This window comes from Malus sylvestris, chromosome 6 (assembly GCF_916048215.2).
Source record: "Malus sylvestris chromosome 6, drMalSylv7.2, whole genome shotgun sequence".
NCBI lineage: Eukaryota > Viridiplantae > Streptophyta > Magnoliopsida > Rosales > Rosaceae > Malus > Malus sylvestris.
This window is the reverse complement of record NC_062265.1, coordinates 28431054-28454905: the sequence shown is the minus strand read 5'-3', so window position 1 is coordinate 28454905 and position 23852 is coordinate 28431054. Positions and strand designations below refer to the sequence as shown.

Here is a 23852-nt window from a genome sequence, read left to right as displayed (position 1 = left end):
ATGCATGTGTCAAAACGCCTCTTATTTTTAACTCTTTTAATTTTGTTTAAACTGAAAAAAATTAATTAATTTTGAATTGAAAAAGCTTTTTAATTCAGCTGTAAGAAACTGCAGACATGTTAAAAATTTGAATAGAAGTATGACTGGCTGACGTGGTAATACCGTACCATCTAATAATTTCTTAAGTAAAATCATGGTGAGCTAAAGTATCCGCCACAAAATTTGCCTCTCAAAAACAATATATTTGAAAACTTGATAAAAAAAACAATAAATATTGAAAATGAAAAATGGGTCATAATTATTGATTTAGTTAGAATTGGTCTCATCAATAACAGATTCAGTTCCAAACCAATATTATTACATCAAAAATACACGCAAGCAAACAATAATATAAGTTTCTGTTACACAAACAGAATCTTGGGAATTATTCTCATCAGTGACAGATTCAGTTCCAAACCAATATTATTACATCAAAACACACGCAAACAATCAATAATATAAGTTTCAGTTACACAAATAGAATCTTGGGCATTATTCAATTTCACAAAGGGCAAATAAGAAACCAAGATCGATCAATGTTTGCAACTTCACACAACACACAAACAACGAACGGATTCTTCCTTGCAGGACGAATGACTCGACACGTATATAGTCAGCTCTGTTATTATAACGAAAGTCGAGATTCACCGCAAAATCAACTAGCACAAAGGAGAACTCACTGCAGTCTCACAAGTGCTTCTGAGGCTTGATTCTACAAAAAGGATATTACAATACAAAAGAAACACAGTTACCAAATAAAATCTCAATGGATACATATTCTCAATGCATACATATTTTATGTCTTTGCTAGACTTCTGTATAAGATTGGTCATGCAAATTGTAAGGGAAAATGATTTTTACACTCCGATACACTACTTCCTCTTTTTCGTAGCCTAACAATTGAATAAATCAAAACACTAACGAACAAAAACATAAGGAGTGCTTAAGAAAAAAAAATAGGAGCATGAAAATCATCAACCTTTTAACTTTCTAACGTAATAGTTCAAATGAATATGTTGTGGAATTTTTTTTACAAAAAAATGCTACTTTTACCACATTTTTCATACGACATTTATACCACCTCTCTAATAGAAATAAGACCCATTGCCCTACCTCTATAAAAGAGATAGTACAAATATGATACAAAAAATATGATAAGTCTAGAATTAATCAAATGTTTATGCAAGGACAAAAGTGTGTACCTTGAGTGAATACTAGAAAAGCTTTCATGACACCACATATTTTCTCTCTCATAATACAGGTGGATTTCAGGAATATGTTGTACCTTTGGATGATCCATGCCTCTCTTACGGACTCTATAAGTTGCATTGGAACAGAATACAGATCCAGGCGTTCTACGTTAGCAAGGAACTCAATGCCCTGCGGCAATGCCTTTAACCCCATGCAGTTCCCAATGTCTAAGACATGGAGATTTGGCATCGCCCCTTTCTCTATAGCTATACTATTCAATACCGAGAAGCTGCCCAACAGCAAATGCTTAAGCTTTATGAAGCCTCTGGAGAAACACAGATTTTCGCCAACATATGCATTAGATAGGGTAAGCCTTTCAAGATTCGGCAATGCTTGAATGTGAGGCAGCAGATCTTCTTCAAGTCTAGACCAATGTAGACACATACGTGTCAGGTTATGGAGTGAACCAAACCAAAGAGGAACCTTTTCTAGTTTTCCGGCCAAAATAACCTTTTGAAGGTCTGGAGGAGGCGAATGTAGTGCATTAACTTGAAGAAACCCCTCTTCATCACTAGCCATTAAAAACAAAGAGTGAAGGAGCTCTAACTTTTGAAGGGAGTCACAGAGGTCCATCTCGTCACATGCTTTCACATTTGTAATACCAAGGCTTGTAAGTTGGGTCATATTCCTGATGCCCTTAATAATCTTTGCTTCTGATTCAACAGATTGCAAAACTTGCAGTTTCTGTAATGTACTTAGATCGGATGCTGCTTTTGTCCCATTGAGAAATCTAAAGGCCATCAAATCAACAGCGTAACAATACATGATTAGATGGCGTAGGTTTACGAACTTGGAGATTGCTTTTGGAAGTGCCTTTATCTTACTGTCACGGATGTTCAAGGTTTGAAGGTTGCGCAGCCGTCCGATGGATTCTGGAAGCTCCTCAATTAAAGTTCCCTTCAAATTTAAATATCTTAAGTTGAACAAGTACACTAGTTCATCTGGAAATCTTTCAATTGGAGCATTCTCCAAATATAGAACTCTCAACGACTTGAATCCAGAAGGCAATTTCTTGAACATAAATATGCCAGCGCCAAAGACAAAAAAGCAGCGAAGCTTTGACATACCTGGGCAAGAATTAATTTCTCTTTCAGTTGTTTGAATTGACAGTCGGCGGATTTCACCGTTATCTACTATTTCTCTGCCAACATACGTAGCACCAAACTTTTCCTTTTTTGATGTCGACAAAGCAAGCTCACGCAATAGATCATGCATCTTACATGCTTTTAGTCCTCCAGCTTCATTCTTTTCAACCTGTAGCATGCTACAAACAATAAGTTCCACAAGATAGCCCTCTGCAACTTCTTCTGGTGTGACCCCATCAATTGGTTCAACAAACCCTTCAGCTATCCACAACCTGATCAACCTTTTTCTTTTGATGAGATAATCTTCTGGGAAAAGGGCACAATATAGGAAACATGGCTTCAACCGGTTGGGCAAATTGTTGAAACTAAGCAACAAGATGTTGCTCATTGGTTCCAGCATAGGATGGTTAGTCAAGTGCCAATTTAAGCTGCTATATACGCTTCTCCATTCCGATGATGACCTCTTGGAAGACATTTGACCACCTAAAGTTACCACTGGCAGAGGTAGGCCTTCACACTTATCCACAAGTTTCCATGCTAAGGATTCAAGCTCTGGTGGACAAGATTTATTATCGTAAGTTGAGAATGCTTTCTTGCTGAAGAGCTCCCAAGCTTCATTGTTTCCCAAGGGTTCAATTTCAAAAGGACGACTTTCAACTTCAAAAGAATAGAATGCTATGTCTTTCTTTCGAGTTGTAAGCATGATTCGACTTCCATGATGTCTATTAAGAAGTGGTATCCTTATTTCTTGCCAAAGTTTAATGTCCCACACATCATCCAATACAACAAGGTACCTTTTAGACTTCAAGTATGTCGACAACATCTCTAACAATTCTTTGTAACTCATGGAATCCAATTGTGCAGTCACCTCTTCCTTTCTTCCTTGGTGGAATTGCTTGATCAGATTTTTGAATAAGTCTTCGATCACAAAAGTTTGAGAAACAGTGATCCATGCACAACAGTCAAAATGCCGCTTTACATTTTCGTTGTTGAAGGTATTGGCAACAAGAGTTGTCTTGCCTGATCCTCCCATCCCGACCACAGACACAACCATTTCATTTTCCTCTCCATTCATCAATAACCCCATTAACCTTTGCTTCTTGTCTTCAATCCCGATTAGTTCGTCTTCCATAATATAAAGAGAAGACTTGGCTTTGTTCTTCACCCATCTGGGAATACTATCCGAACTTGTTCCTTCTATTGTAGAGACACGATATCTGTCATTCCTCTCGGGAATGGCTTTGATCTTTTTTGTGATTTTCTGTAATTTTTTGGCTATTCGATGCCGATGCCAAAGATTCTTTGGAAAGTAAATGGTTCTGTGGAGCAATTTTTCAAATGGAGTCGCACTTTGCTTGTCATATATGTGATACAGGAACTCATCAATGACATTTTCAGCATCGCAGGTCAAATCTCTGACGCTTGTAACCCACGTTTTCTCTCCTTCTGTTTGTGGTTCCTTGCTTTCAGCATCTATTAAGAAAGATTTCATGCTTATGAGCTCCAGCTTAAGCTCATCAACTTCATCTCGAACTGCCGCTATGGAAGATGCTTCGTTCTCAAGAATGGCCGCAATTTTCCCAATCAATAGTGATGCAGCTGACTCCATTTTGGCCTTCGATACTTGGTATGCAATCTGTCTGCAGAAAAGACAAGTTTCAAAACAACAGAAAAAGAAAAAAAGAATGCAATGGATAAATTTTTGTATTTTACAAACTATATGCTTAGTTTTCAAAACGAAACCACAAGCCAAAAGAAATCAAGATCTAAATAAGGTACTAAAGAAATTTAAATTTCTGTTCTTAACTTTCATTCTGTTTAACAAAGGGCCATACTTCAAAAGTCCGAAAACTACTTCTTCCAGAACAAAGAGTCTTTTTTGCAAGAACACAGAATTAAAGAATTTGGTTCCAGAACAAAAATCTATGATTGAAAATTTCGAACTCATTCAATCTAATTCTTCCATCAAATTTCATGGATTTTAGTCAGTGTTAAAGGATAACCAAAAGTTTCAATTCTTTGTAGGTGGCAGTGGACAAGTACCACAAAATTGTTGTTAAATGAAAGTACACAAGTCGTAAAGAACAGAATGTTTTGGGTATAGTAGATTGGGCTCTACACAAACACCACACAATTGTTTGCACGACCCGTTAATCAAACATTGAACGACACGAAAATAACAAGTATTGGGTCCACACGTTAACCATTATTCTAAAAATCCCAACGGCGCTAGGTGGTTGGCCACCGTCTCCATTAATGTCTAGGAATTTGAAAATTAAGAAATGACGCCTAAACCTACTTAGCGCCTGCCTACACCTGTCTACACAGAAAATAGATAACTTTCACTTTGTATTTTATTTTTTCAAGATATTGTAATAAACTTGTTGAATATTTTTATTTTTTTTTCAATAAATTGTTATAGGCTTTACATAAAATAAAAAACTTTCATTTTGCATTTTTTTTCTTTAGTATATGTAATTGTTGAGGAAGAAATCGAGTTTGAAGTCTTGTGTTTAATGATGAGTGCTCAGAATCTAAATTACATATATAATAAGAAGAAAAAAAGTGAAACAAAAGTCAGATGTAGCTCATAAGCCCTTAATTTCTCTCAGAAAATTTCCAGAAGGATATTAGATATGGTAGTAAGAGTGCAGAATAACATACCCTGCGGCATATCGAAGCTCACAAAAGAGTTGCAATGATATGCTTCAGTTGGTCGGACAAGAATTGTCTGCCCTCCTAGTTGTGGTGCCCTTCCATGCCCTTCTATTTTATGCGGTCACGGTTAAGCCACGTCAACATTTTATATTAATTTTTTAATGAGATAATAAGACAAAAAATAATAAAAATATAAAATATTAACGTGAATTAACCGTGACCGCACAAAATAGGAGGGCTTGGAAGGGCACCACAACTAGGAGCGCAGACAATCCTTGTCCCAGTTGGTCTGACGTCGTTATTGTTGGGCTCCTTTGTCAATGAAAAAGTAAAAAGTTGTTTGTGTGGAATTAATGCCCACATTTTTTCCTTATCTAATTTTTTTTTCTTCTAGTTATGTATTAAAGGTTATAACTGTAATTTCATTGGTTTTTGGTGGTTAAGTTCTATTAATATATAATTTAGATATATCCTGTACAATGTTTTATTTTATATTTAAACTATTAAATTAAAAATGAATTAACAAAAAAAAAAAGAATACAGAAGGAAAAAAAAACTATAACAATTATTTTCCAACTGATTCAATGCATTTTTTTAACTTTTCATTTAAATATAAAAAATCAACCATTTCTTGAACTTCATACTCTTAAATGGAGCAGTTGTATTCATCTCAACGAGAGATTTTTTAGTGCTTGTCCGGAACACGGAATTATACATCATATGTCACAATATATGTGGTGAGATATTTGTGTTAAAAAATTAACAACTTACAATATAAAACTTCCTCCTACGTAATAACACGTAGTGTACCACTCGTATTACGGACATAATGAAAAGTTTCTTCTATCACAGCTACAATCACATGTTGTTCATGCGATGAGTGATTTATTTAGTATATGGGGGACAGGCCTATGCATAGACGCCCTGCCCTCTGAAACCTTTCTCCATTCATTGCAAGCTATCTTATCTTCTTTAATTGTTTTTTAACTGACACAATGTCCATTGAAGTTACCTGTGCCCCATGAACTGTTGCTTTCATACTTTTTTCGTGTATGGCTATGTCATGCCTACAACTCCAGTCTGAGATGCCCTCCAAGCTTCCTGAGCGCTGGAGTCAGCAGGATGTACAACCATCGCAACGAAGAATATTGGGCTACCTTCCTGCTTCAACTATGAAAATTATGCATAGCACACACTTCGAAATATAGCCAACCAAATTTATGAAACCTTTCAACTCTTCGGCTGCTTTGCTTCCTGAAATGAGTTTCACGGCTTTGAATAGACCTTAAATTTCGTTGTTGATGTTGTTCACCAAAATCTTGAACAACTTCACAAGTCTGCCACCACGTACAGCACGAGCAAGCTTTTCGGCAGCGGGTTTTTTAGCAACGCGCTTCATAACGATTTCAAACTCCTCAATAATATGTCAACCTTTGATTGAGTTGCTCCACTTTGCTCATTCTTGAAAACCTCTGTCCTCAGTTCTTGAATGCATTCCAACTCTGACATCTCCCCCCATTCAAGCTTTCTAGAAACCGGTTTTCTAGCAACTGAGTGCTTAACGACCTCAAACACGAACATTAACTGAACATCAACTTTTGACCTCGTCGACATTCTGCTTCCTTATAATAATCTCGAAGACCATCACGATGAGTGCTTGTTCCTTTGAAGGCTGCATACGATAGATGTTAGCAAAGCGGAGAACCTTGGTAGCTTGGGGTTGCCCTTTTACTTTTTCATTCTTAAATCTTGATGGCCATGTCAGTCTTGCTCTTCTGCTTCGGACTCTATCCTCTAAAGATATAATTATCGGTTACAAACTGATAAATTTAGTTAGAAACCCTTTCATTTCAAATGAATAAGCTCTGACAAAATTCTTCATTTGGCTCAAAAAATTGATCCCACAAGAAATTTACAGCTTCAACTATGAAAATTATGCATTGCACACTCTTGGAAATATAGCTAACCAAATTTATGAAACCTTTTAGCCGTCCGACTATTTTGCTTCCTGAAATGAGTTTCACGGCTTTGAATAGACATTTAATTCCTTTCTTGATATTGTCCACCAAAATCTCAAAAAACTTTTAAGTCTGCTACCATGCACATGAAGAGCAAGCTTTCTGGCAATGGATTTTTAGCAACGCGCTTCATAATGATTTCAAACTCGGTCCTCAATAATATATCAACCTCTGATCGAGTTGCCCCACTATGCTTATTCTCCAAAACCTTCGTCATCAGTTGTTGAATGCATTCCAACTTTGGCCTCTATCCCCCTTCAAGCTTTCATAAATCGGCTTTCCAACAACTTGCTTAACGATCTCAAACTCAGACATTAACTGAACATTAACTTCTGACCTCATCGACGCGTTCTGCTTTCTTCCAATAATCTTGAAGACCATAATGATGAGTTCTCATTCCAACTTTGGCCCTCTCCCCCTTCAAGCTTTCATAAATTGGCTTTCCAACAACTTGTTTAACGATCTCAAACTCATATACAGAAAGAAAGAACAAGAAATGGCAAGGGAGCGTTTAGAGGAACAAGAACTCATCACTATGGTCTTCGAGATTATTGGAAGAAAGCAGAATGCGTCAATGAGGTCAGAAGTTAATGTTCAGTTAATGTCTGAGTTTGAGATCGTTAAGCAAGTTGTTGGAAAGACGATTTATGAAAGCTTGAAGGGAGAGAGAGGCCAAAGTTGGAATGCATTCAACAACTGATGACAAAGGTTTTGGAGAATAAGCAGAGTGGGGCGACTCGATCAGAGGTTGATATATTATTGAGGACCAAGTAAAACCCATTGCCAGAAAGCTTGCTCCTCATGTGCATGGTAGCAGACTCAAAAGTTTTTCGAGATTTTGGTGGACAATATCAAGAAAGGAATTAAATGTCTATTCAAAGTCATGAAACTCATTTCAGGAAGCAAAATAGTCGAAGGGGTAAAAGGTTTCATAAATTTGGTTAGCTATATTACCAAGAGTGTGCAATGCATAATTCTCATAGTTGAAGCTGTAAATTTCCTATGGGGTTCAATTTTTTGAGCCAAATGACGAATTTTGTCAGAGCTTATTCATCTGAAATGAAAGGGTTTCTAACTAAAATTTATCAGTTCGTAGCCGATAATTATATCTTTAAAGGATAGAGTTCGAAGTGGAAGAGCAAGACAGACATCAGCATCAAGATTTAAGAATCAAAAAGTAAAAGGGCGACCCCAAGCCAACAAGTCTTCCACTTTGTGAGGGTCAGGAGGGGGACATCTATCGTATACAGTCTTACCCTTACTCTGCACATAGATTGTTCCCACGACTTGAACCGTGACCTTTCTGTCACAAAAGGAGCAACTTTTCCGTTGCGCACTTGATGTTGGTTTCCTCATATGGTTCTTTTGATTCAATTCTGTTCACAGTCCGAAGCAGAAGATCAATATGGAAATCAACATGAAGAATAGAGAATGAAAAAGTAACACAAGAAAAATAGCTAGGTATATTCGTTAGGAGGTGGTTCGGTTTTGCTGTTCAAAATTTGTATTATTTGGACGTCGTCCTTCTATTCAATATGCTAACAATAAAGTCTCAGTCATTTGTTGTATAAAGTCTAACCTTAGTCTTATTTTTGGGTGTTTCCCTTCAAGCTCAAGCAGTCTTTTTCTATCGATGCTCCTGGCTAGCAAACCGCTTGGCCTCCTCCATCAAAAGGGTACCATAATCCTGTTTGAATCAATCAGACCCAACAAATTTATCTCACCACTTACGGAAACATGAAACAGTTGATGTACAAGCTACATTACCTGGTGTTGCAGCTTGTCAGAATCCACCCATGAACTGGAACAGCAGCAGTCCCATAACACGCGGAGTTCACGAACAATATAGAGCACTTCCCCATGCGTTTGGGACAAGTAGTATTCCGGCCACACTGATAATCGTAGCAACCGAACGAGAATATCGTGTTTACAAAAAGAATAATAACAAAATCAAGTTACACAACCTGCTCACCTGGAAAAAACTGAAGCCATAAGATTCTGTGCACAAAATTACTATGCAAATCCGAGAAACACATATTTCACATGACAAGAACAGAATGATCCTTTCGTGTGAAGATGCACTCTATCACAAATATAGAAGGAATAACTGGCGAGTTTCTTCATATGAAAGAAACGTTTCTCATCCGTTGGATGAATGAGGAAAAAATATTCCCAATATATTAATTAGGAGAAACTATCTTGGGATAATGGTGGAAACATCCCTAATTGATTGTGATATGTAGGGATTCCTTACTTAATTGAGTTGATCTTCGATTGAGAATGTATTAAAAATAAGATTTAGTAATTAACCCTATATTTAATACTTATGACTTCCCCCAAGAGAGGTTTAAGCAGTCGTAGTTAGCTGCTTGAACTTCCCGCGAAGTTGCACGTGCGAGTATTTGTTTGCCCCTTCCAATTTAATGAGGGCAATCTTGTCTTCTTCGGAATAAAGTACACGTGTCGTCTTCTGAATTTTTAGAATTATTTTTGGCTCCACAATATTTATTTTATGAAAGTAACTTACATGACACAAATATACTATCACTATAGCATCTTATTGCAATGATAAATTGTCTTGTAAAGAGAAACCTACACATGTCAACATTGTATTATTAGCATAAAACGTCATACATTGTACTTATGTACCCATTCCGAATAAGGTCTATGTAGCTCTTGGCACGTATAATTTAGGGTCTTCTAAACATTTACAACCGACGGATCATGTTGGCCGTGCCGCAAATTCTAGAATGCATTCTTTGTCATTTGTCAATCATGTGAGAACATTATCAACTGAACTTGTTTGAAACACCACAACCTCTATGGGTGTGTTATCCACACACATCTTTTTACTTCTCACACACTTTTTGTTAATTTCTGCCCTTTGATTTTCTTCAATTCACCTTATCCAACGGCTGAAAATTAGAAGGATGTGTGAAAAGTAAAAAAAAGGTATGTGGATATCACACCCCAACCTCTAAATTCTAGAATGCTCTCTTTGTTAATATTCTTAACCTAAAGCCACTCATTATTATGATATAGTTGTATTCCTCTTCACTTGTAAGTGATAGGTCTTAGGTTCGATTCTCGTCAAAGACGAATTTGAACCACATCATACCCCTCCCCATTTTTTTCTTGTTAAACGATAGATTTTGTTAGATAAGCTACGACAGGATTTGAACCCAAGCCGTCATATAAGAGCTCAACTTCCCCTTAATTATATAATATCGTTTGCTCAAAAAAGAACAATAATATATATATTGTAAGATCCCACATTACCCAGAGGAGTGATTCTTATATGTATATTCTCATCTCTACCTAGCACGAGGCCTTTTGGGAGCTCACTGGCTTCGAGTTCCATCGGAACTCCGAAGTTAAGCGAGTAGCGCGCGAGAGCACTCCCATGATGGGTGACCCACTGGGAAGTTCTCGTGTGAGTTCCCAGAAACAAAACCGTGAGGGCATGGTCGGGGCCCAAAGCGGACAATATCGTGCTAATATCGTGCTACGATGGTGGAGCGAGCCCGGGAAGTGATACTCCCCGGGCTGGGATGTGACAGATTGGTATCAAAGCCTAACCCTGACTGTGATGTGTCGACGAGGACGTCGGGCCCCTAAAGAGGGTGGATTGTAAGATCCCACATCGCCCAGGAGAGTGATCCTTATATGTATATTCTCATCCCTACCTAGCACGAGGCCTTTTGGAAACTCACTGGCTTCGGGTTCCATCCAAACTCTGAAGTTAAGCGAGTAGGGCGCGAGAGCACTCCCATGATGGGTGGCCCACTGAGAAGTTCTTGTGTGAGTTCCCAGAAACAAAACCGTGAGGACGTGGTCGGGGCCCAAAATGGACAATATCGTGCTATGGTGGTGGAGCAGGCCCGGGAAGTGATCCGCCCCGGGCCGGGATATGACATATATATTCTTAACGTAAAATACATAAATTCCTTAGGAATGTGAGATTTGTGCATTGTACATTGACAAAGGTTTTTAATGAATATCATTTATTTATTTTTTTGGTATTAGTAAGATATTTACACAAACCGGTCAATCATATTATTATTAGGGTAGTACATTGCTATTTACGCACTTCTTTTTATTTGTCATACATTCTTGTTGATTTTGTTCATTGATTTCTTCAATTTATTTGATCTGACGACCTGAAATTGAAAAATATGTGTGAGATGTAAAAATGAGTGTATGAAATATGAATAACACCACCCATTTAATATTATTTTTTGGGTGATGCTATATACACCAAATTTATGTGCCAAATGTGTTCACTAAATGATATGACACGTATAACACCATATAAATTTTTATTACAATTATTAATCAAATCAAACTTGAATTAAAGTAAAATTTTGATTGGGCCACATCATTTAGTGTACTTAACATTATTCTTATTATTTATTTACTTTACAAAAATCACTTATTTTCTTCTAATACGGTATATATATGCACACATTTTTTTTTTTTTATCAACAAAGAAATTTCTATTAGAGGCTAAATCTTCTTATACATCTATCCCATACAAGCATTATGGTCGATAAGGCAAGCAATGGTCCCAAAAATGAGGGTTAGCTAGCGTGAGACGAGAAATTGTAGAATGATACAGTATCACCACGTCAGTTGTGGTACTTTCACTTCAAACTTGCCATTTGTACAGACGTGGAACGGAGGAAGACGACGCCGAGTTCAACGGATGTTGGAGACCCGTGGCGGTGTTTGGAGATGGGGATTTCGGCAGGGAGCCGTTCGAAACTCCGACTTCGTTGGGGTTTGGGGGATTTCGATGGCTGAGTCCTTGAGGAGCCACTGGGGACTGATTGCTGGATGTTGAAGGTGAATATTAATTCTTTAAGGTTGATATTATTTCTTATGACGGTGGATGTGATTTCTCAGGAGGAAGGCAGTCATGGCAATTGATGGCAGGGAATGAAGGTGGTGGTGGGGAACTGGGGCTTTTGGCGGAAGGAGCTGAGAATTTTTTTTTTCTTTTAATTTTGTTTAAACTGAAAAAAAAAATTAATTAAAAAAGCTTTTTAATCCAGCTGTAAGAAACTGCACTCATGTTAAAATTTGAATGGAAGTATCACCCGACATGGTAATACCGTACCATCTAATAATTTCTCAGAATAAACCATAGTGAGCTAAAGCATCGCCACAAAATTTACCTTCCTAAAACAATATATATTTGAAAACTTGAAAAAAAAAACAATAAATATTGAAAATGAAAAATGGGTCATAACCATTGGTTTAGTTAGAATTGGTCTCATCAGTGACATATTCAGTTCCAAACCAATATTATTCCATCAAAATACACGCAAGCAAACAATAATATAAGTTCCTGTTACACACAAACAGAATCTTGGGCATTATTCTCATCAGTGACACATTCAGTTCCAAACTAATATTATTACATCAAAACACACGCAAGCAATCAATATAAGTTTCAGTTACACAAATAGAATATTGGGCATTATTCAATTTCAAAAAGGGCAAATAAGAAACCAAGATCGATCAATGTTTGCAACTTCACACAATACACAAACAACAAACGGATTCTTCCTTGCAGGGTGAATGACTCAACACGTATATAGTCTGCTCTGTTACTATAACGAAAGTCAAGATTCACCACAAAATCAATTGGCAAAAAAGAGAACCCACTGCAGTCTCACAAGTGCTTCTGAGGCTTGATTCTACAAAAAGGATATTAAAAGACAAAAGAAACACAGTTACTGAATAAAATCTCAATGCATGTATATATTATGTCTTTGCCAGACTTGTGAATAAGATTGAACATGCAAATTATAAGGCAAAATGATTTTTACACTCCGATGCACTACTTCCTCTTTTTCGTAGCCTTAGAATTGAATAAATCAAAATAATAACGAACAAAAACAAGAGGAATATAGTTCAAATGATTACATTGTGGATTTTTTTTTTACAAAAATGCTACTCTTACCACATTTTTCATACCATATTTGTATCACCTCTCTAATTGAAATGAGACCCACATATGTTGATGGACCCTACCTCTATTAAAAAGGTGGTACAAATATAGTATGTAAAATGTGATAAGTCTAGCATTACTCAAATTTTTATGCACGGATAAAAGTGTGCGTACCTTCTACGAGAGTGAATACCGGACAATCTTTCATGGTGTCCCATGTAATACAGGCTGATTTCAGGAATGTGTTGTACCTTTGGATGATCCATGCCTCTTTTTACGGACTCTATAAGTTGCCTTGGAACATGACCCAGAATCAAGCGTTCTACGTTAGCAAGGAGCTCAATGCCCTCTGGCAATGTCTTTAACTCCATGCATTCCCAAATGTCTAAGACCTGGAGATTTGGCATCGCCCCTTTCTCTATAGCTATACTATTCAATAAGGGGAGGTTGCGCAAATCCAAACGCTTAAGCTTTATGAAGCCTCTGGAGAAACACAATTTTTCGCCAACATATGCATTAACTAGCTCAAGCCTCTCAAGATTCGGCAATGCTTGAATGTGTGGTAGCAAATCTTCTTCAAGTCTAGACCAATATAGCTGCATACGTGTCAGGTTATAGAGTGAACCAAACCAAAGAGGTACCTTTTCTAGTTTTCCGGCCAAATAAACCTTTTGAAGGTCTGGAGGAGGCGAACGTAGTGCATTAACTCGAAGAAACTCCTCTTCATCACTTGCCATCAAAAACAAATAGTGAAGGAGCTCTAACTTTTGAAGGGAGTCACAGAGGTCCATCTCGTCACTTGCTTTCACATTTGTAATACCGAGGCTTGTAAGTTGGGTCATATTCCTAATGACTTTAATAATCTTTCCTTCTGATTCAACAGATTGCAAAACTTGCAGTTTCTGTAAGTTACTTAGATCGGATGCTGGTTTTATCCCAATGACATACATAAAGCCATAATGATAATTAGTGTAACGATACATCGTTAGATGGCGTAGGTTTACTAACTTGGAGATTGCTTTTGGAAGTGCCTTTATCTTACTGTCACGGATGTTCAAGTTTTGAAGGTTGCGAAGCCGTCCGATGGATTCTGGAAGCTCTTCAATTAAAGTTCCCTTCAAATTTAAATATCTTAAGTTGAACAAGTACACTAGTTCATCTGGAAATCTATCAATTGGGGCATCCTCCAGATCTAGAACTCTCAACAACTTGAATCCAGAAGGCAATTTCTTTAACGTGCCAAAGACAAGAAAGGAGCGAAGCTCTGACATACCTGTGCAAGAATTAATTTCCCCTTCAGCTGTTTGAATTGACAATCGACGGATTTCAGCTTTATCTACTATATCTCGGCTAACATATGTTGCACCAAACTTTTCTTTTTTTGATGTCGACAAAGCAAGCTCACGCATAAGATCATGCATCTTACATGCTTTTGGTCTTCCAGCTTCATTCCTTAGTTCAACTTGTAGCATGCTACGACCAGTAAGTTCCATAAGATAGTCCTCTGCAACTTCTTCTGGTGTGACACCATCAATTGGTTCAACAAGCCCTTCAGCTATCCACAACTTGATCAACCTTTTTCTTCTGATGAGATAATCTTCTGGGAAAAGGGCACAATATAGGAAACATGGCTTCAACCGGTTGGGCAAATTGTTGAAACTAAGCAACAAGATGCTGCTCATTGATTCTAGCATAGGATGGTTAGTCAAGTGCCAATTTAAGCTATTGTATACTCTTCTCCATTCCGATGATGACCTCTTGGAAGACATTAGACCACCTAAAGTTACCACTGCCAGAGGTAGGCCTTCACACTTTTCCACAAGTTTCCATGCTAATGATTCAAGCTCTGGTGGACACGATTTATTATCGTAAGTTGAGAATGCTTTCTTGCTAAAGAGCTCCCAAGCTTCATTGTTTTCCAAGGGTTCAATTTCAAGAGGACAACTTTCAACTTCAAAAGAATACGAAGCTATGTCTTTCTTTCGAGTTGTAAGCATGATTCGACTTCCATGATGTCTATTAAGAAGTGGTATCCTTATTTCTTGCCAAAGTTTAATATCCCACACATCATCCAATACAATTAGGTACCTTTTAGACTTCAAGTATGTCGACAACATCTCTAACAATTCTTCATAACTCATGGAATTCAAATGTTCAGTCACCTCTTCCTTTCTTCCTTGGTGGAATTGCTTGATCAGATTTTTGAATAAGTCTTCGATCACATAAGTTTGAGAAACAGTGATCCATGCATAACAGTCAAAATGTCGCTTTACATTTTCGTTGTTGAAGGTATTGGCAACAAGAGTTGTCTTGCCTGATCCTCCCATCCCGACCACAGACACAACCATTTCATTTTCCTCTCCATTCATCAACAATCCCAATAACGTTTGCTTCTTGTCTTCAATCCCGATTAGTTCGTCTTCCATAATATAAAGAGAAGACTGGGCTTTGTTCTTCACCCATCTGGGAACACTATCCAAACTTGTTCCTTCTATTGTAGAGACACCATATCTCTCATTCCTCTCTGGAATGGCTTTGATCTTTTTTGTGATTTTCTGTAATTTTTTGGCTATTCGATGCCTATACCAAAGATTCTTTGGAAAGTAAATGGTTCTGTGGAGCAATTTTGCAGATGGAGTCGCACTTTGCTTGTCATAAATGTGATACAGGAACTCATCAATGACATTTTCCGCATCGCAGGTCAAATTTCTGACGCTTGTAACCCACGTTTTCACTCCTTCTGTTTGTGGTTCCTTGCCTTCAGCATCTATTAAGAAAGATTTCATGCTTATGAGCTCTAGCTTAAGCTCATCAACTTCATCACGGACTGCCGCTATGGAAGATGCTTCATTCTCAAGAATGGCCGCAATTTTCCCAATCAATAGTGATGCAGCTGACTCCATTTTGGCCTTCGATACTTGGTATGCAATCTATTTGCAGAATAGACAAGTTTCAAAACAACAGAAAAAGAAATAGAAAGCAATGGATAAACTTTTTTATTTTACAAACTATGTGCTTAGTTTTCAAAACGAAACTACAAGACAAAAGAAATCAAGATCTAAATAAGGTACCAAAATTGTCTAGTACTCAAGAAATTTAAATTTCTGTTCTTGACTTTCATTTAGTTTAACAAACAAAGGGCCAAACTCAGTCGAAAATTCCGAAAACTACCTTCTTGAGTCTTTTTTCCAAGAACACAGAATTAAAGAATTTGGTTCAAGAACAAAAATCTATAAAGGTCGTACCCAGTGCACAAGGCTCCCGCTTTACGCAGGGTCTGGGAGAGGTGAATGTTGGCTAGCCTTACCCCCATTTATGGAGAGGCTGCTCCCAAGTCTCGAACCCGAGAACTCATTCAATCTAATTCTTCCACCAAACATCATGGTTTTTTGTCAGTGTTAAGGACAAAAATGAGTTCCAATTCCTTGTGGGTTGCAGTTGACAAGTTCCACAAAATTGTTGTTAAGTGAAAGTGCGCACATCGAAAAGAAGAACAAAATATTTTGGGTACAGCAGATTAAACTCTACACAAAGGCCTGACAATTTTGTCTACCTAAACCTACCTAGGCGCCCGCCTAGACTGCCTAAGTCAAAACTCTTACTTATACAAAAAATAGATAATTTTCATTGTAATTTTTTTAATAAATTGTAATAGACTAATTAAATAATTGGATGAACACTTATTATGACACACCCCGACCCAAAATGTCCACCTGGACAACCGAATTGAGTTGTGTTGGCCAATACCTGGAAGGTGACGAAGCCATAAAGTAATGGTGATGTGGAAAGTGCAGACTAATTTAAACCTAGAGCAACTAATTCTAGAGTGCACATGTGGGTGGAGTTAAACACTTTTCACACAAGTGATGACATATACAAGTAACTTATAGTAAAAGATAAAGAACATTTATACCGAAGGGAGAAATCCTCCTATATGTCAGCTCTTGCCAGCAATCCTCGTTGTCATAAAAGCTCTACCACTTAAATCCTAGCGGGAAGACAAATAAGGGTGAGTGGGCCTACAAAATAAAGCTTGGAAAACCTTTTCGAAAACTTGTAACCCCTCACTGTAAAACAAGTATATTGTTCCCTAAAATAATAATACAACGTACTACTATATAGTGTCCGACATATATCGTAAGTCGAAGAATACAGAGTACGTATACAACAGTCATCTCAAAGCATAAGCCACTGCTCATTAATGTATGTACGCGCACAAGTCCATTTCAGAGATATTTTGACAATGGAAAATGTTGGGTTTAGATTTTACGTTCTAGTACTACATCACATGAAGCGGGCGCTAAGCGCATCACATATGAGTCCAAACATCTAACCTAGAGACATGCTGGCACCTAACTCTGGATCCAAAGCGAACGTAAATGGTGTATATGAATATACAATGAAGTTGGTCCTTGGCCCAGGACAGTACAAATAACTAAGATACGTTGTACAAACATGTAACAATAAGCAAGTAAGATGCAAGGATGTCATGCGATAGGCTTATGCTTACAAATAATATTTTAGGTTTGTTCCCTATGTTTCAATATGTTCTAATACTTTATAATATATATGTCTTTATTTTGCAATTTATGTACATAATGTTATGTATTTTTTTAAGTATAGGTAAATGTTTATATATATGTTATATAATAAATTTAGGCAATTATTATTGGCACTCTGTATACTCTTCATAAGATTTTTTTTTCTTTCTAAATATAAAATGTTTGGAGTGTACAATTAGATTTTTGCAGTGCCAATAGCAATTCTCTTTTAATTAAAATTAAAAAAACCACCTAGGCTCTCCGCCTAGGCTAGCCCTTGCTCGTTGCCCGACTTGCGCCTAGTATGATTCATTATCAAGTCACTCGTTGAGAACCTTATTAGAAATCGTTTGCCAAATCTAAATATTAAGTATATTAAATTCTTGCATGACCTGGACATGAAACGGCATGATCCATTAATGAATCGAGTCATTATCAGATTACCTGTTAAGAATTCATTTAGATAACGAGTTTGATACGATACGATTCGTTAAGATAATGAGTATGACACGAAAAATAAAACATGACATTTGCTTGCTAAAATTATTTAAATAAAACACCAAATAATAATGATTAGACCTACAACCAAATTCATCTTCATGGTGTACAAATCAACAACTTACCCTTTTTTTTTCATTCAACCAATATTGTTGAAGAAGAAATCGAATTTGAAATCTTGTGTGTTGAAGGCTGAATGCTCTGAACCTAAGTGACATATATAAAATAAGAAGAAAAAAGTAAAACTAAAAAATCAGATATATCTCATAAGCACTTATACTTTCTTCCAGATAAATTCTAGAAGGATATTATATGTGGCAGTAAGAGTGCAGAATAACATACACTGGGGAATATGAAAGCTCACAAAAGAGTTGCAATGATATGCTTCAATTGCATTGAGCTACAACTTACGTTATTGTTGGATTCCTTCATTAATGAACTCTGAAATATCAAATATGAGAAGAAGACGAAGATTACAAATTTATGAAAATTGGAAAATAATTAAAAGTAAGTATTAGCCTATTAGGAGATAATTTAATTATTGAGTCAAATTTTTACTGTATTTGTTTACGAAATATAGGTAATGATTATCTTTACAGTCGATTTATTCATTGTTTTTGGGTCAATCGGTAAGTTACCAAATTACATGAATTTAGATCAACCAATATTTCTATGTAATAATTCGGCCTAACAAATTCTTCTATTTAAAATCGTTTGTTTAAAAAATAATTTGATTGTACATATTCTCGTGGGATAATAAAAATGAAAAATCTTTACGAAAAACAAGATTTATAAAAAAGAATTGGTTAGCAGAGTAAAAAGAGGAGTGAGGAGAGGGTGGGGGTATGGACAAAACTAATACATCAATTATTTACGAAGGGGTAATGTGGCGAGACAAAAGTTGTAGATACAATTTTATAAATTAAATAATATGAAAGTTGATGAATAAATTATTACTTAAATTTTGATAAAAGCTTATTTTATTGGTAACACATCATTATTTTACATTTTGTCTACAAATTTAGGAATGTGTATTCAATTAACAATTTGAGAGACTTTAATTCTTTTAATAAATTTATGAGTATTCAATTAGGATTTTAAGTAATTTTCTGAAATTTAACATGTATTCAATCAGAATTTTAATATAGATTATTAAAATCATTAAAAATCTGGAGATATACAATTAGGACTTCAAAAAAGTTTATAACATTCTATGTGTATTCAATTAAAAATTTAAAAAGTTAAGAAATTTGAGGGAATTGAGAAATTTTGTTGTGCTATTTTAAGCATTCACAAATCTACCCTCTCCTTCTAGAATTTTGAAAGGAGCTGAATCAAAACTTTTCATAAAATCTAAAAAAAATTAACTAAATTTCCTTAAACTCCCTAGCATTACCTTTACGAAGACATTTCGACAGAGACCAAGACTTTTGGACAAAAGTAATAGTTTGATGCACATGGCAATTTGCAAAACCATGAAACTCGAGATAGGAAGCCGCGTAGGATGCATTAACGAGGTGAGAATCGAGATCGTATTAAAATTTATAGGAAATAATTTTGCTGATGTTCACTATTTTATTCATCATTGTTACATAATTTAAATTTCAAAATATGTAATAAATATCGTTACATTAGTTTAAATTTTAAATTCAAAATATGTGTAAACATTAATTTAAATTTCAATATACAAGCAGAATAGACGAAATTTAAAATCTTCTAATAATAATAAGTAGAGTAATGAACATTAATATCCATTCATTCATAGTGGTAAGCAAAAGTACACCAAGTTATAGTACGGAAGTGTCGGGTTCAAGATTCAAATCAGTAAAAAAAAATAAGGATGTGCTATCCACACATCTCAAATTACTTCTCATACACTTCTTATTAATTTCTGTCGGTTGATCTTTTTTAATTCATTCGATCCGACGATCGAAAATTAAAAAGGCATGTAAGAAGTAAAATTTGATGTGTGGATATCACATCCCAAAAATAACCTCTCCTGGGGCACGAATGAAAATGAAAAGAACTCATATTATGATATTATACATCACAAGGTTTCAACAAAACACTCAAACGCATCTAATCTACATTACAAAAGTTTATTGACACTTCCATCGAAATCAACTACTTTTCAAATCTCTGATTCAACACATGTCACGGGTGAGCTACTAGCTCACGCAGTAGTAAAGATTTTCACAAGGCCTCTTTTCTTAATAATAGTATAATAGTATAGATTATATAAAATTTGAGTATGTATATTTTCAATTAAAAATAAAGAAAAAACAAGGAGGCTCACGGGTCTCCTTGCCGGAAAAAGGGGACATGTTTCCCGAATTGTTTCTGCACTCCAACCTCGCAAAAACATGCATGCAAGGAGTCAATCTTCATCAAAATGACAAGGGAAAATCAATCCAGTGGTCCAGACCCTTACCTCGGTCGATCAAAAATGGCAAATGAGGGTGGTGTTCCTGCTGCGTTTCTGTGCAGCGTGCACATAGAGAGGGTCGAAAGAGAGTGTGTGACAGAGATGAGAGCCAGAGGTTTGATGGTCCGGTGGGGTGGCCCCTCTCTGGTGCTCGGCTTCTCTGTGACGCACAGAAGGGAGAGACGGCGAGAGTTGAAAGAGAGAGAGAAGGGAGAGATGGCGAGAGTTGAAAGAGAGAGAATGAGAGAGTTTGACTGTTTGAGTGTTTTGAGACAATTGAGTGTGACATAACTGAGGGAAACGTGAGGGAAATGAGAGATTTTTCAGTGTTTTCGTTACACGAAATGGTACATTACGTTTTTTTATATAAATGATGGCTTATGTATGTTAAAAGTTTAATAACTTAAAAATTAAAATTTTCTACCATTTGCATAAATACACGTAATGTACCATTCGTGTTTCCGTCATAACTAAAAATTTTCCGAGGGAAAGAGTCAAACTACACGGGGAAGAAGAGTAGTCAAGTGGGTGCGTCCCACCGATCAGATTTTTTTTAAATATATTAATTAACTGGTGGTGTACTGATAAGAGTAGAGTAATGTTTGAGTGACTAAAATTTTAGATTAAAATTGTAAATTAAATCACATGAAAATTGGTAAATTGATCATTACTTAAGAGTTAATTAACGTGTTTATTTTTTATTGGTGACACGTTATTTAGTGTAACTGAACATGAAATAACACAACTGATTAACTGCTGGTGTACTGATAATATATCGTTTTTCAGATCTAGATATTAGGTATATTAATTTCTTACATGACCCGTTAATTGGACATAAAATAACACAATTTGTTAACTAATCAAGTCTTAATTTGGGCCACCTATTAAGAATTCATTATATTGAAACTTTTTTTTTTAAGTTGATGTTTGTAGAGGCATAATGTGGGAAATTTGTCAAACAAAAATGGTTGACAAAAATTTTTTTCTTCATTGGAAGTTGGGTGATAAAAGGGAATAGCCTTTAAAAAGTAGGGATATTTTGATATGGATACAAAACAACTAAAAATTGAACTTATTTCAAAAGTAGTCTATAAAATTGAACTTATTTCAAATTTTCCCTAAAAAGTAAGTGTGGAGGACAATGAATTATAAATAGTTTGATTCCGGACCATATGAATAGAAGCCAATAATAATAAAATAAAGAAAAGGTAAAGTATATGATACCTTAAAAGATGTGAGTAACGCAAGCAATTAAATTAACGAAATGGAAAATAATAATAGGCTTAAATATTAAAATGGTTCATGTGTTATAGTTATATGGCCAATTTAGTCTTCGTATTTTTTATTTGGTTAATTTAATCCTCATTTTTGTCTTTGTTAGCTAATTGAGAACATTTCATTCAATCTCTTTTAAAAAATTTATAAGAAAAATCAAATGAGAAATAATTATCTTTTTTCTATACAGAAAAATACAAATCAATGAGAAATAACACCGATACGAAATAAAACTTCCAATTTGAAAAATGATGAAGGTTGTGACATAGAAATGAGACGGGGTAATGTTAGGGAGGAAGTCGGAGAGTTGGGAGGAGGATAATTTTTCTTTTAAATTTTTAATTTTATTCCATGTTAAATGTTTTAAATAAAATAAATTATAATTTTATAAATAAGTTTATAATAATTTATAATTCTTTTACATAAATTAAATGGAAATGTCCTTAATTGGCTAACGAAGATAAACACAAGGACCAAATTGGCCAAATTGAAAACACATGGACTAAATTAACCCAATGACTAAAACACAGAGACCATTTTAACATTTAAGCCATAATAATATTAATAAAAGGTGCCAAACCATTGTCTCTTTGTTTTCCACTAGTTAAAAGAATATAGGTAGCCGTCCAAGGTTCAAACGTTGCACTCCAAATTAGCAGCTTAATTACTCTTTATCTTCAACTGACTAGCATTGATGTTTTGGAGGAGAAAAAAGGATATTGTCACCAGTTGAAATATACACATTATCGTAAGAAAACTTATACATTAGAAGACTCGCTAGCGCTTTTCGTGCTCATGCCTTTTACTATTCTTCTATTACTATTAGGAAATAGTATATACATCTATCGTTTTATGGAAGTTTTCTCCCTATTATATATACACCAGATTGGTTTGGTGAGGGGGGAGGGTTTTTTTGGTCGATAACTTCGAAATTCGAAATCCTTTTAGAGGAGCTATAACTTACAAAACGTGAACCCTAATTACACGTATACAACTCCTACTTTTTACTAATCCCATGCGCAGAAATTGAGAATTTTATAGTGTGGAAACTTAAGAGGGTATCTCTCACAATTTTTAAGTTTTAAGAGGGTATCACTCACAATTTTTCAAGAGAATGAGTGTGGCACAGCTGAGTGAAACTTGAGGGGGAAGGAGAAATTTTTCATTGTAACGGGAATATAAGTGGTATATTACGTGTTTTTATATAAGTAGTGGGAAATTGTATTTGTTAAGATATTAATTTTTCAGCACATATATTTCAACATTGATATAGTAACACATGGTGTACTACTTTGTATTTCAGTAAATCTCTCGAGAAATAATGAAAGGGGTGTGATATCCAAACACCTCATTTTACTTCTCACACACCTTTTTAATTTTCGGCCGTCGGATCGGATGAATTGAAGAAGATCAACGGACATAAATCATCAAGGAGTGTGTGAGAAATAAAATGGGGTGTGTGGATAGCACACCCCATAATGAAACTACACCGGGAAGAGGAGTGGTCACGTGGATACGTCCCACCTACCAAAACCAATTATTTGAAAAAAAACATTAAATAATTGGTAGTGCACTGATCAAAGTAGAATTATAATAATCTCTTGATATCGAGTTTCGTAAAATTTTTGTCGTATCTTCAAATTTTAATGAATTTGAGTTCACGCAATCGTAGTGAACGAGAGTATGTATGTGTCTTTGGTTCAAGCCTAAAAAATAATTAATTATGTACGGGACTTGATTATTAAATACAAACAGAGATGAGTCTACTTGTCCACTTGCTTAACAAATCCAACGAATAACTCCTCAATATCACAGTATGCAGCATGCAATACTGACAACCAACAAGTTATGGATTCATGATGGTGCAAATTATTATTTTGTCTCATTGAAAAATGTGCATAAATAGTTCGATTTACACCTCTTTTGTGCTCATGTGTTTCTAAAGACATGTACTACCTAGAAAGATGTGAACGGGACAAAGAATGACAAGAACCTAAATGTCCACTTAGGATTTCCACTAAGCTTGTCAAGGGTATTTTCGTAATTTTAAGTGTCAGAGAATAAAATGTGATTAACTTTAAGTATAGAAAGTATGGAGTGTACAAT

The 23852-nt window shown here is 35.7% G+C and overlaps 1 protein-coding gene across 9 annotated transcripts; it reads right to left on the bottom strand.

Annotated features, from left to right (window-relative positions):
• Window positions 1–395: 395 nt before the first annotated feature.
• Window positions 396–20783, bottom strand: LOC126627239 (disease resistance protein RPM1-like). Of its 9 annotated transcripts, none has more exons than XM_050296691.1 (7): window positions 20478–20783; window positions 20343–20398; window positions 18458–18487; window positions 18172–18291; window positions 13489–15937; window positions 1242–1553; window positions 396–751 (listed from the first exon to the last, which is right to left on the bottom strand). In XM_050296691.1, the coding sequence occupies exons 1-7, from the start codon at window positions 20758–20760 to the stop codon at window positions 699–701; spliced, it is 3303 nt and encodes a 1100-aa protein (XP_050152648.1). In that variant the 5' UTR covers window positions 20761–20783; the 3' UTR covers window positions 396–698. The 9 variants fall into 9 exon arrangements, with proteins under 9 accessions (XP_050152648.1, XP_050152649.1, XP_050152654.1 ...); XM_050296692.1 differs by having other exon boundaries at window positions 1242–1713; window positions 13649–15937; XM_050296697.1 differs by adding an exon at window positions 16921–16995 and having other exon boundaries at window positions 18172–18253; window positions 18389–18487; window positions 20343–20620.
• Between the last annotated feature and the right edge of the window lie 3069 nt (window positions 20784–23852).

Bases quoted from the DNA above. Each gene is read 5' to 3' on its own strand.
- LOC126627239 (XM_050296691.1), bottom strand. From the start codon at position 20,760: ATGTCACACTCAATTGTCTCAAAACACTCAAACAGTCAAACTCTCTCA. The intron at 20,399-20,477 runs GTAAGGGTCTGG...TGTTTTTGCGAG, and splicing joins GCCATTTTTGATCGACCGAG to GTTGGAGTGCAGAAACAATT. The intron at 1,554-13,488 runs GCTTCATAAAGC...GTTTCTCCAGAG, and splicing joins AAAATTGTGTTTCTCCAGAG to GCTTCATAAAGCTTAAGCAT.